At 49.1% G+C, this 13,292-nt stretch overlaps 4 protein-coding genes across 4 annotated transcripts in view; 1 reads left to right on the top strand and 3 right to left on the bottom strand.

The window, feature by feature from the left end:
• The window catches only part of LOC129487373 (beta-defensin 103A), a 215,737-nt gene that overhangs the window by 123,535 nt on the left and 78,910 nt on the right, over window positions 1–13,292 (top strand). The window lies entirely within an intron of this gene.
• Window positions 709–2,298, bottom strand: LOC129487018 (ubiquitin carboxyl-terminal hydrolase 17-like protein 11). The gene has a single exon (XM_055287781.2). The coding sequence runs from the start codon at window positions 2,296–2,298 to the stop codon at window positions 709–711; it is 1,590 nt and encodes a 529-aa protein (XP_055143756.2).
• On the bottom strand, window positions 5,428–7,060 carry LOC129487264 (ubiquitin carboxyl-terminal hydrolase 17-like protein 11). Its single transcript, XM_063615119.1, has one exon. The coding sequence runs from the start codon at window positions 7,058–7,060 to the stop codon at window positions 5,471–5,473; it is 1,590 nt and encodes a 529-aa protein (XP_063471189.1). The 3' UTR covers window positions 5,428–5,470.
• On the bottom strand, window positions 10,203–11,828 carry LOC129487034 (ubiquitin carboxyl-terminal hydrolase 17-like protein 11). Its single transcript, XM_055287782.2, has one exon. The coding sequence runs from the start codon at window positions 11,826–11,828 to the stop codon at window positions 10,239–10,241; it is 1,590 nt and encodes a 529-aa protein (XP_055143757.2). The 3' UTR covers window positions 10,203–10,238.

Below are 13,292 nucleotides of genomic sequence, written 5' to 3'. Positions count from 1 at the left end.
TTTCAATTCGTTGGAAGTGGACACCGTGAAACAGGCAAGTCGGTCTGTGAGTTTCCGGCGTTATGTGGGTTCCACCGAGAGCACAAGTCCTAGGGCGCCTGAGGTCCATTCAAAAACCAACGTAAAAACGGCGAGCCAGGGTACCAACGAAGAACACCCTTCCTGTCTTCCAAATGCATTCCAGTTTCCACTATTCAAGGTGGCGAGAATGATCCACAGATGTCCCGCATTAGCATAATTTCACCTTCATCCTGCCGACCAACAGCTGACGGATGGAACACACCCGAAGAGAAAATAGTAAACCCAGTCCCCTGCAATAACCTGACAGGCAAACCCACACGTCAATATGTCATGTTTAGAAATGCACACTGAATGTCATCTACCGTGAACGCAAACACACAGAGAGGCCCTCCACAGGTTGGGAAGACTCACGACCCCAAAACTTGATGTTTCCCATGTGTGGGCTCATCCTGAGACGCAGCCATCACTATCCAGTTGTCCCCGTTGTACAGGCAGATACTTGGGCTCCTCATTGCTTTGTGTAGGACTGACGGTGTAGGTGTTTGTGTGGGTGCCTGTGTGATTCCGTGCGCGCTTGTGCTTGTATTTGTGTGTGTGTGTGTCTGTGTGTGTGCGCCCGGGTGTGTGTGTGTGTGTGTGTGTGTGTGTGTGTGCACCCCTACGTGTGGGTCAGCACTTCCACTGAGATCACTGGCACAGAAGCAGAGCCCTGCTGCTGTGTTTGTTCTTCCCTTTGGATCTCCTGGTCCTCCCTTGCCGAGAAGCGAGTGTGCCAGTGTTGATGGATTCCTGATCTGTCGGGTTCGTCGAAGAGAGGTTTAGCAGGGAGCTTTGCTGTTCAGGATGATGGTTTTTGGTGCCACACTTGTATTTTGATTGATGAATCACAACTACGTTGGGAGGCAGGGTACCTTCGACTTTTCTGACGTTGAACTCAGGCTTCGTTTTGTTTTGCTCTTGGAGGAATTTCCAGTGGTCTAAGGTGCTTTCCTGAGTGTCTCTTTCCACCGAGTGCTCGTCCAACTCGGGTGCCTGGAGGCAGGGGTCTCTGTTGAGCTCTCCTTGCGTTGCTCGCCTGTCTGTGTCTGCAGGGCCAAGGGCTCTTGGTTCCCTGCCTCTTGACACACCCTCACTGTGTCTTTCCAATTCACTCTTCTGGATATAAAAGAGGACATAGGCCTGTTGACTCAGGACAGAAGTGATGCCAGAAGCAGTGACCTCGGCATCATCCATTTTATACCACTGGCCTTCTTGAGCTTTGACATAAGAGAAGTAATGTCCGTTGTGACAACTCCACCCAGCGTGGACCAGCACAGCGTAGAGGACATAGACAAGAGGTCCTGTGTTGTGCTGAGACATGTATGGCTGCATGTCAAGGCACTCAGGATATTGCACATTCTTGGCAAGTTTGTTGCCCGTGACATCGGAGAATCTCTTCAATACGAGGATGAGGACCTTGGCAGAAGTGTGTAAAGTTAACGTCTTGGAGGCAGGCGCCTTCTGGAGACAAAGACCACAATGATAGGCATTCTCTCCATTGAGTTCTTCGGGCTTCACCAACTGTTCCAAAGCTTGCTTCACACTCTGAGCTGCCTGGATATCCAGGGCGATGTCCAGGTAAGGGTCAAAGGTGTCTGAAATGCCCTGGCAGTGGAGACACTTGATTTGAGATCTCCAGTACCCTCCAAATATTTGGTGGATGAGGGTGGTGTCCTTAGGGTGAGGATCTACCTGCTTGTGCCCGGGAAGGCATGCCTTTTTCATGGCATCCACAGTGAACATGAGAAATTCATGGGCATCTTCCTGCTTGCCTCTATGGAAGCCAGCAGCCAATGCCTGTGAGGGCTGGATGACATGGCCCGGACGGTGGAGGGCCCGTGTGATGTGAGCTTGCATAGTACAGAGCATGCAGCACTTGTGACGATGACAAGTTTGAGAGTGCTCCCGGGACAGCATGTAGTTGGCAAGGGGCGGTGTGTATGTCAGGCACTGCAGGGAAGCATTCACGTAGCAGGTATTTCCCATATTCTGGAGCCCAGCCCCCACCGCAGCAGGTCCCCTGCTACTCAGAGGAAGCTTCTCCCTGGGAGCAAGCTGTCTTGCCACAGGAGCCAAATCATCACAGGGGTGGACACGGGTCTCAGATGAGAGTGGTGACTTCTCAGGGAGAGAAGTCCGCTGGATTTCAGCAAAAGCTGCATGTGGCCGAGAAGATGTGAGTTTTGAAAAGCGGTTGAAGTGCCACTCACCCCCCGAGGAGAGTGAGTCGTGCTCCATGTCGCCTGGAACAGGGATCACAGGGTTTCTCTGCTGGGACCGCAGGTTGCAGAGAGACGCTATCTCTTCCGAGAGAGTCTTCAAACGACGAGCCCTCTGGCCGCATCAGCCCTTAAATAACTCATCTCCACCAGCCCCGAACACCCCACCCACCCATCCGGTTCACGATAAACCAATCAAATATCAGCACTCAATTAAGGAATGAGTCACAGGGTGTGTCCCCCTGCATTCCTGGGAATTCAACAGACACAGCCCACATCATGATTTCTAGAACACCTGAATCCAATTACTCCTCAGGATGATAGGCACATATAATATGAGTGTAAGCGGGTTAGGACAGTGGCCACACAGTTGCCTTATTATAGGTAAAGCAATGTCAGGGAAGAAATCTTTACCTGTGAAACTCTGTGTGTGCGTGTGTGTGTGTGTGTGTGTGTGCGTGCGTGTGTGTGTGTGTGTGTGTTTGTGCTGGGATGTACTTCCAAGTACGTGCTTTTGGCAGATACCATCATCCTTTCAGCGATTGAAGGACAAGAAGTCAGAAGTGCGCTTTCTGACTTGAGAATAGTCAATGAATTCTAGTAATTAGCATCGCGTATTTTTTCCTTCATAAAAAAGGAGAGATACGTGGAATCAAATAGACCTTCCAGCGATAATCTTTCCATGTCCAGCCTAGTGATTCTATATCCGAGTGAAATTACCTGCCAGTGGGGAACAAGGCAAGTCTTTGCATGAAATGCTCTTGCCGAAGCTAGCTTCCCAAATAATAAAGCATCAAGTGGTAGAAACCTGCACTGAAGTTTGAGGAGATACTCAGCGCACAATGTAGAGTGTGAAACACTTTCGGGAAATCATGCAATCACCGAGAGACTAATCGATGACATTCCCCAAATTTGTGTTTGCCAGAAAAGAAAAATAGTCATGAGAATGTATAGCCGGTGGTTTCGGACGTACGACGGCAGTTTAAGAAAACATGAAAGAAAAGACTTGAGAAATCAGAAGGTATCCCAACTAAAAGCTTCGGTTTATTAAAGAAATGATGAACATAACAACAACGTATCTCACAGCATGGGTGATAATATTTTCATAGCTATGTGCTAATGGATCAACAATTGATAGGGATGAAATAAAAAGTTGTAAATTTGACAGAAGCAAACAAGGAAAACTACCCCGTAGAAAAGCCCGGGTGGCGGGAGTGAGGCCGTGTCTCAAGAAGAAACCATCGGAGAGATTTAAAAACAGGGAGTGAAACAGAGGATTGTCTAACATTGTTAACACTGGCCCCCGTTTCAGTGGGAAAAGGCAAAAATAAGCCGTGTATCTCATGGATTCTTGCGTCAATTGTTCAGGATCTGAGATGTTGCCTCCACTTGTGGTCACGCATTGTGTGGTGGAATTGCAGTTAGCACATTTGGTGCAAATTTGAATGATGATGAAAGTGGACATGTTCCCTGAACTAAGAGGGACAGAATTTGGGTGTGTCTGCAGGCTCCCTAGCTTAGCAGGAATGAAGATCCTGGCTCTAGGGATTTTCCCAAAATGTGTTAGACAGGAAGAAACGGGGCAGAATTTAGGCCCGGTGCCGAGGCCTCGAGGTGTAAACACACAGCCCTGGCCTCTGGGCCCGTGAAATTGGGATGGTTTCAAGGAGGATGGTGGAATGAGAGGACTGTGACCTTTGGCCCCGTTTCTTTCCCTTGTCTTTTCATGAGGCCAGGCGTGCTCAATCAGAAGGCTTCCCGTGCCAGAGGTAAAGCGTCCTGGGGGAAGAAAGGAGCACTGCTTAGAAAGACGCTCCACAGGGAGAAAGGAGCCACCATTTCCAGGAGAATGATCCCCAGAAGCATGAGGAATCCAGATGCCGTGGCTTCACACAAAACGCTGGAGGGTCTTCTTCCTGGAGGCGGGACCTGGGCATGGGTGTCCTTTAATGCTCATAACTGATTTAGAGGTGATCCCAATCGATAACCTGTCTGCGAATCATGCTCATCACACTGTAGTTTTCACACAACGTCACACAGAGACCCTGTTGGTATGCGCACTTGGGTGCTCGAGCAGGGTTGCCCCCAAGATTCTGTGGTTCTACGGAGCCCTGAGTTGTGCCCTGGACAACTTTCCTCAGGGGTTGGTCAACTTTGGTCACTGCACCTAACGAGAAAGGGACCGTGAAATCTCATCAGCAAATACAGAAAAGGAAGGGGCCATTTCCCGCAATCATTTCCACTGAAACACCACGTCGGATAAAGAAGTCTGATGACAGGACAGGGACTGTGCTTCAGAGATGCAGCTTTCGCAGCTGGACGCCTGACCTGCAATCTCCCCAAATGCCATTTGTAAACACACCAAATGAGATTTACTTCAGGGCTTTCTGATGTGGTTTTAGTTGAATACACACACTCCTGTGTTTGATTTCCTTTGTTATCCCTACGACTTCCTTCCAAACGACTTACATGCCCGTGGGAAAATTTTTCATTTCAATTCGTTGGAAGTGGACACCGTGAAACAGGCAAGTCGGTCTGTGAGTTTCCGGCGTTATGTGGGTTCCACCGAGAGCACAAGTCCTAGGGCGCCTGAGGTCCATTCAAAAACCAACGTAAAAACGGCGAGCCAGGGTACCAACGAAGAACACCCTTCCTGTCTTCCAAATGCATTCGTTTCCACTATTCAAGGTGGCGAGAATGATCCACAGATGTCCCGCATCAGCATAATTTCACCTTCATCCTGCCGACCAACAGCTGACGGATGGAACACACCCGAAGAGAAAATAGTAAACCCAGTCCCCTGCAATAACCTGACAGGCAAACCCACACGTCAATATGTCATGTTTAGAAATGCACACTGAATGTCATCTACCGTGAACGCAAACACACAGAGAGGCCCTCCACAGGTTGGGAAGACTCACGACCCCAAAACTTGATGTTTCCCATGTGTGGGCTCATCCTGAGACGCAGCCATCACTATCCAGTTGTCCCCGTTGTACAGGCAGATACTTGGGCTCCTCATTGCTTTGTGAAGGACTGACGGTGTAGGTGTTTGTGTGGGTGCCTGTGTGATTCCGTGCGCGCTTGTGGGTGTATTTGTGTGTGTGTGTGTCTGTGTGTGTGCGCCCGGGTGTGTGTGTGTGTGTGTGTGTGTGTGCACCCCTACGTGTGGGTCAGCACTTCCACTGAGATCACTGGCACAGAAGCAGAGCCCTGTTGCTGTGTTTGTTCTTCCCTTTGGATCTCCTGGTCCTCCCTTGCCGAGAAGCGAGTGTGCCAGTGTTGATGGATTCCTGATCTGTCGGGTTCGTCGAAGAGAGGTTTAGCAGGGAGCTTTGCTGTTCAGGATGATGGTTTTTGGTGCCACACTTGTATTTTGATTGATGAATCACAACTACGTTGGGAGGCAGGGTACCTTCGACTTTTCTGACGTTGAACTCAGGCTTCGTTTTGTTTTGCTCTTGGAGGAATTTCCAGTGGTCTAAGGTGCTTTCCTGAGTGTCTCTTTCCACCGAGTGCTCGTCCAACTCGGGTGCCTGGAGGCAGGGGTCTCTGTTGAGCTCTCCTTGCGTTGCTCGCCTGTCTGTGTCTGCAGGGCCAAGGGCTCTTGGTTCCCTGCCTCTTGACACACCCTCACTGTGTCTTTCCAATTCACTCTTCTGGATATAAAAGAGGACATAGGCCTGTTGACTCAGGACAGAAGTGATGCCAGAAGCAGTGACCTCGGCATCATCCATTTTATACCACTGGCCTTCTTGAGCTTTGACATAAGAGAAGTAATGTCCGTTGTGACAACTCCACCCAGCGTGGACCAGCACAGCGTAGAGGACATAGACAAGAGGTCCTGTGTTGTGCTGAGACATGTATGGCTGCATGTCAAGGCACTCAGGATATTGCACATTCTTGGCAAGTTTGTTGCCCGTGACATCGGAGAATCTCTTCAATACGAGGATGAGGACCTTGGCAGAAGTGTGTAAAGTTAACGTCTTGGAGGCAGGCGCCTTCTGGAGACAAAGACCACAATGATAGGCATTCTCTCCATTGAGTTCTTCGGGCTTCACCAACTGTTCCAAAGCTTGCTTCACACTCTGAGCTGCCTGGATATCCAGGGCGATGTCCAGGTAAGGGTCAAAGGTGTCTGAAATGCCCTGGCAGTGGAGACACTTGATTTGAGATCTCCAGTACCCTCCAAATATTTGGTGGATGAGGGTGGTGTCCTTAGGGTGAGGATCTACCTGCTTGTGCCCGGGAAGGCATGCCTTTTTCATGGCATCCACAGTGAACATGAGAAATTCATGGGCATCTTCCTGCTTGCCTCTATGGAAGCCAGCAGCCAATGCCTGTGAGGGCTGGATGACATGGCCCGGACGGTGGAGGGCCCGTGTGATGTGAGCTTGCATAGTACAGAGCATGCAGCACTTGTGACGATGACAAGTTTGAGAGTGCTCCCGGGACAGCATGTAGTTGGCAAGGGGCGGTGTGTATGTCAGGCACTGCAGGGAAGCATTCACGTAGCAGGTATTTCCCATATTCTGGAGCCCAGCCCCCACCGCAGCAGGTCCCCTGCTACTCAGAGGAAGCTTCTCCCTGGGAGCAAGCTGTCTTGCCACAGGAGCCAAATCATCACAGGGGTGGACACGGGTCTCAGATGAGAGTGGTGACTTCTCAGGGAGAGAAGTCCGCTGGATTTCAGCAAAAGCTGCATGTGGCCGAGAAGATGTGAGTTTTGAAAAGCGGTTGAAGTGCCACTCACCCCCCGAGGAGAGTGAGTCGTGCTCCATGTCGCCTGGAACAGGGATCACAGGGTTTCTCTGCTGGGACCGCAGGTTGCAGAGAGACGCTATCTCTTCCGAGAGAGTCTTCAAACGACGAGCCCTCTGGCCGCATCAGCCCTTAAATAACTCATCTCCACCAGCCCCGAACACCCCACCCACCCATCCGGTTCACGATAAACCAATCAAATATCAGCACTCAATTAAGGAATGAGTCACAGGGTGTGTCCCCCTGCATTCCTGGGAATTCAACAGACACAGCCCACATCATGATTTCTAGAACACCTGAATCCAATTACTCCTCAGGATGATAGGCACATATAATATGAGTGTAAGCGGGTTAGGACAGTGGCCACACAGTTGCCTTATTATAGGTAAAGCAATGTCAGGGAAGAAATCTTTACCTGTGAAACTCTGTGTGTGCGTGTGTGTGTGTGTGTGTGTGTGCGTGCGTGTGTGTGTGTGTGTGTGTTTGTGCTGGGATGTACTTCCAAGTACGTGCTTTTGGCAGATACCATCATCCTTTCAGCGATTGAAGGACAAGAAGTCAGAAGTGCGCTTTCTGACTTGAGAATAGTCAATGAATTCTAGTAATTAGCATCGCGTATTTTTTCCTTCATAAAAAAGGAGAGATACGTGGAATCAAATAGACCTTCCAGCGATAATCTTTCCATGTCCAGCCTAGTGATTCTATATCCGAGTGAAATTACCTGCCAGTGGGGAACAAGGCAAGTCTTTGCATGAAATGCTCTTGCCGAAGCTAGCTTCCCAAATAATAAAGCATCAAGTGGTAGAAACCTGCACTGAAGTTTGAGGAGATACTCAGCGCACAATGTAGAGTGTGAAACACTTTCGGGAAATCATGCAATCACCGAGAGACTAATCGATGACATTCCCCAAATTTGTGTTTGCCAGAAAAGAAAAATAGTCATGAGAATGTATAGCCGGTGGTTTCGGACGTACGACGGCAGTTTAAGAAAACATGAAAGAAAAGACTTGAGAAATCAGAAGGTATCCCAACTAAAAGCTTCGGTTTATTAAAGAAATGATGAACATAACAACAACGTATCTCACAGCATGGGTGATAATATTTTCATAGCTATGTGCTAATGGATCAACAATTGATAGGGATGAAATAAAAAGTTGTAAATTTGACAGAAGCAAACAAGGAAAACTACCCCGTAGAAAAGCCCGGGTGGCGGGAGTGAGGCCGTGTCTCAAGAAGAAACCATCGGAGAGATTTAAAAACAGGGAGTGAAACAGAGGATTGTCTAACATTGTTAACACTGGCCCCCGTTTCAGTGGGAAAAGGCAAAAATAAGCCGTGTATCTCATGGATTCTTGCGTCAATTGTTCAGGATCTGAGATGTTGCCTCCACTTGTGGTCACGCATTGTGTGGTGGAATTGCAGTTAGCACATTTGGTGCAAATTTGAATGATGATGAAAGTGGACATGTTCCCTGAACTAAGAGGGACAGAATTTGGGTGTGTCTGCAGGCTCCCTAGCTTAGCAGGAATGAAGATCCTGGCTCTAGGGATTTTCCCAAAATGTGTTAGACAGGAAGAAACGGGGCAGAATTTAGGCCCGGTGCCGAGGCCTCGAGGTGTAAACACACAGCCCTGGCCTCTGGGCCCGTGAAATTGGGATGGTTTCAAGGAGGATGGTGGAATGAGAGGACTGTGACCTTTGGCCCCGTTTCTTTCCCTTGTCTTTTCATGAGGCCAGGCGTGCTCAATCAGAAGGCTTCCCGTGCCAGACGTAAAGCGTCCTGGGGGAAGAAAGGAGCACTGCTTAGAAAGACGCTCCACAGGGAGAAAGGAGCCACCATTTCCAGGAGAATGATCCCCAGAAGCATGAGGAATCCAGATGCCGTGGCTTCACACAAAACGCTGGAGGGTCTTCTTCCTGGAGGCGGGACCTGGGCATCGGTGTCCTTTAATGCTCGTAACTGATTTAGAGGTGATCCCAATCGATAACCTGTCTGCGAATCATGCTCATCACACTGTAGTTTTCACACAACGTCACACAGAGACCCTGTTGGTATGCGCACTTGGGTGCTCGAGCAGGGTTGCCCCCAAGATTCTGTGGTTCTACGGAGCCCTGAGTTGTGCCCTGGACAACTTTCCTCAGGGGTTGGTCAACTTTGGTCACTGCACCTAACGAGAAAGGGACCGTGAAATCTCATCAGCAAATACAGAAAAGGAAGGGGCCATTTCCCGCAATCATTTCCACTGAAACACCACGTCGGATAAAGAAGTCTGATGACAGGACAGGGACTGTGCTTCAGAGATGCAGCTTTCGCAGCTGGACGCCTGACCTGCAATCTCCCCAAATGCCATTTGTAAACACACCAAATGAGATTTACTTCAGGGCTTTCTGATGTGGTTTTAGTTGAATACACACACTCCTGTGTTTGATTTCCTTTGTTATCCCTACGACTTCCTTCCAAACGACTTACATGCCCGTGGGAAAATTTTTCATTTCAATTCGTTGGAAGTGGACACCGTGAAACAGGCAAGTCGGTCTGTGAGTTTCCGGCGTTATGTGGGTTCCACCGAGAGCACAAGTCCTAGGGCGCCTGAGGTCCATTCAAAAACCAACGTAAAAACGGCGAGCCAGGGTACCAACGAAGAACACCCTTCCTGTCTTCCAAATGCATTCCAGTTTCCACTATTCAAGGTGGCGAGAATGATCCACAGATGTCCCGCATTAGCATAATTTCACCTTCATCCTGCCGACCAACAGCTGACGGATGGAACACACCCGAAGAGAAAATAGTAAACCCAGTCCCCTGCAATAACCTGACAGGCAAACCCACACGTCAATATGTCATGTTTAGAAATGCACACTGAATGTCATCTACCGTGAACGCAAACACACAGAGAGGCCCTCCACAGGTTGGGAAGACTCACGACCCCAAAACTTGATGTTTCCCATGTGTGGGCTCATCCTGAGACGCAGCCATCACTATCCAGTTGTCCCCGTTGTACAGGCAGATACTTGGGCTCCTCATTGCTTTGTGTAGGACTGACGGTGTAGGTGTTTGTGTGGGTGCCTGTGTGATTCCGTGCGCGCTTGTGCTTGTATTTGTGTGTGTGTGTGTCTGTGTGTGTGCGCCCGGGTGTGTGTGTGTGTGTGTGTGTGTGTGTGTGCACCCCTACGTGTGGGTCAGCACTTCCACTGAGATCACTGGCACAGAAGCAGAGCCCTGTTGCTGTGTTTGTTCTTCCCTTTGGATCTCCTGGTCCTCCCTTGCCGAGAAGCGAGTGTGCCAGTGTTGATGGATTCCTGATCTGTCGGGTTCGTCGAAGAGAGGTTTAGCAGGGAGCTTTGCTGTTCAGGATGATGGTTTTTGGTGCCACACTTGTATTTTGATTGATGAATCACAACTACGTTGGGAGGCAGGGTACCTTCGACTTTTCTGACGTTGAACTCAGGCTTCGTTTTGTTTTGCTCTTGGAGGAATTTCCAGTGGTCTAAGGTGCTTTCCTGAGTGTCTCTTTCCACCGAGTGCTCGTCCAACTCGGGTGCCTGGAGGCAGGGGTCTCTGTTGAGCTCTCCTTGCGTTGCTCGCCTGTCTGTGTCTGCAGGGCCAAGGGCTCTTGGTTCCCTGCCTCTTGACACACCCTCACTGTGTCTTTCCAATTCACTCTTCTGGATATAAAAGAGGACATAGGCCTGTTGACTCAGGACAGAAGTGATGCCAGAAGCAGTGACCTCGGCATCATCCATTTTATACCACTGGCCTTCTTGAGCTTTGACATAAGAGAAGTAATGTCCGTTGTGACAACTCCACCCAGCGTGGACCAGCACAGCGTAGAGGACATAGACAAGAGGTCCTGTGTTGTGCTGAGACATGTATGGCTGCATGTCAAGGCACTCAGGATATTGCACATTCTTGGCAAGTTTGTTGCCCGTGACATCGGAGAATCTCTTCAATACGAGGATGAGGACCTTGGCAGAAGTGTGTAAAGTTAACGTCTTGGAGGCAGGCGCCTTCTGGAGACAAAGACCACAATGATAGGCATTCTCTCCATTGAGTTCTTCGGGCTTCACCAACTGTTCCAAAGCTTGCTTCACACTCTGAGCTGCCTGGATATCCAGGGCGATGTCCAGGTAAGGGTCAAAGGTGTCTGAAATGCCCTGGCAGTGGAGACACTTGATTTGAGATCTCCAGTACCCTCCAAATATTTGGTGGATGAGGGTGGTGTCCTTAGGGTGAGGATCTACCTGCTTGTGCCCGGGAAGGCATGCCTTTTTCATGGCATCCACAGTGAACATGAGAAATTCATGGGCATCTTCCTGCTTGCCTCTATGGAAGCCAGCAGCCAATGCCTGTGAGGGCTGGATGACATGGCCCGGACGGTGGAGGGCCCGTGTGATGTGAGCTTGCATAGTACAGAGCATGCAGCACTTGTGACGATGACAAGTTTGAGAGTGCTCCCGGGACAGCATGTAGTTGGCAAGGGGCGGTGTGTATGTCAGGCACTGCAGGGAAGCATTCACGTAGCAGGTATTTCCCATATTCTGGAGCCCAGCCCCCACCGCAGCAGGTCCCCTGCTACTCAGAGGAAGCTTCTCCCTGGGAGCAAGCTGTCTTGCCACAGGAGCCAAATCATCACAGGGGTGGACACGGGTCTCAGATGAGAGTGGTGACTTCTCAGGGAGAGAAGTCCGCTGGATTTCAGCAAAAGCTGCATGTGGCCGAGAAGATGTGAGTTTTGAAAAGCGGTTGAAGTGCCACTCACCCCCCGAGGAGAGTGAGTCGTGCTCCATGTCGCCTGGAACAGGGATCACAGGGTTTCTCTGCTGGGACCGCAGGTTGCAGAGAGACGCTATCTCTTCCGAGAGAGTCTTCAAACGACGAGCCCTCTGGCCGCATCAGCCCTTAAATAACTCATCTCCACCAGCCCCGAACACCCCACCCACCCATCCGGTTCACGATAAACCAATCAAATATCAGCACTCAATTAAGGAATGAGTCACAGGGTGTGTCCCCCTGCATTCCTGGGAATTCAACAGACACAGCCCACATCATGATTTCTAGAACACCTGAATCCAATTACTCCTCAGGATGATAGGCACATATAATATGAGTGTAAGCGGGTTAGGACAGTGGCCACACAGTTGCCTTATTATAGGTAAAGCAATGTCAGGGAAGAAATCTTTACCTGTGAAACTCTGTGTGTGCGTGTGTGTGTGTGTGTGTGTGTGCGTGCGTGTGTGTGTGTGTGTGTGTTTGTGCTGGGATGTACTTCCAAGTACGTGCTTTTGGCAGATACCATCATCCTTTCAGCGATTGAAGGACAAGAAGTCAGAAGTGCGCTTTCTGACTTGAGAATAGTCAATGAATTCTAGTAATTAGCATCGCGTATTTTTTCCTTCATAAAAAAGGAGAGATACGTGGAATCAAATAGACCTTCCAGCGATAATCTTTCCATGTCCAGCCTAGTGATTCTATATCCGAGTGAAATTACCTGCCAGTGGGGAACAAGGCAAGTCTTTGCATGAAATGCTCTTGCCGAAGCTAGCTTCCCAAATAATAAAGCATCAAGTGGTAGAAACCTGCACTGAAGTTTGAGGAGATACTCAGCGCACAATGTAGAGTGTGAAACACTTTCGGGAAATCATGCAATCACCGAGAGACTAATCGATGACATTCCCCAAATTTGTGTTTGCCAGAAAAGAAAAATAGTCATGAGAATGTATAGCCGGTGGTTTCGGACGTACGACGGCAGTTTAAGAAAACATGAAAGAAAAAACTTGAGAAATCAGAAGGTATCCCAACTAAAAGCTTCGGTTTATTAAAGAAATGATGAACATAACAACAACGTATCTCACAGCATGGGTGATAATATTTTCATAGCTATGTGCTAATGGATCAACAATTGATAGGGATGAAATAAAAAGTTGTAAATTTGACAGAAGCAAACAAGGAAAACTACCCCGTAGAAAAGCCCGGGTGGCGGGAGTGAGGCCGTGTCTCAAGAAGAAACCATCGGAGAGATTTAAAAACAGGGAGTGAAACAGAGGATTGTCTAACATTGTTAACACTGGCCCCCGTTTCAGTGGGAAAAGGCAAAAATAAGCCGTGTATCTCATGGATTCTTGCGTCAATTGTTCAGGATCTGAGATGTTGCCTCCACTTGTGGTCACGCATTGTGTGGTGGAATTGCAGTTAGCACATTTGGTGCAAATTTGAATGATGATGAAAGTGGACATGTTCCCTGAACTAAGAGG

Source organism: Symphalangus syndactylus, chromosome 1 (assembly GCF_028878055.3).
Source record: "Symphalangus syndactylus isolate Jambi chromosome 1, NHGRI_mSymSyn1-v2.1_pri, whole genome shotgun sequence".
Lineage (NCBI taxonomy): Eukaryota > Metazoa > Chordata > Mammalia > Primates > Hylobatidae > Symphalangus > Symphalangus syndactylus.
Note: the sequence above shows the minus strand (reverse complement) of the source record. Positions and strands in the feature narration are given on the sequence as shown.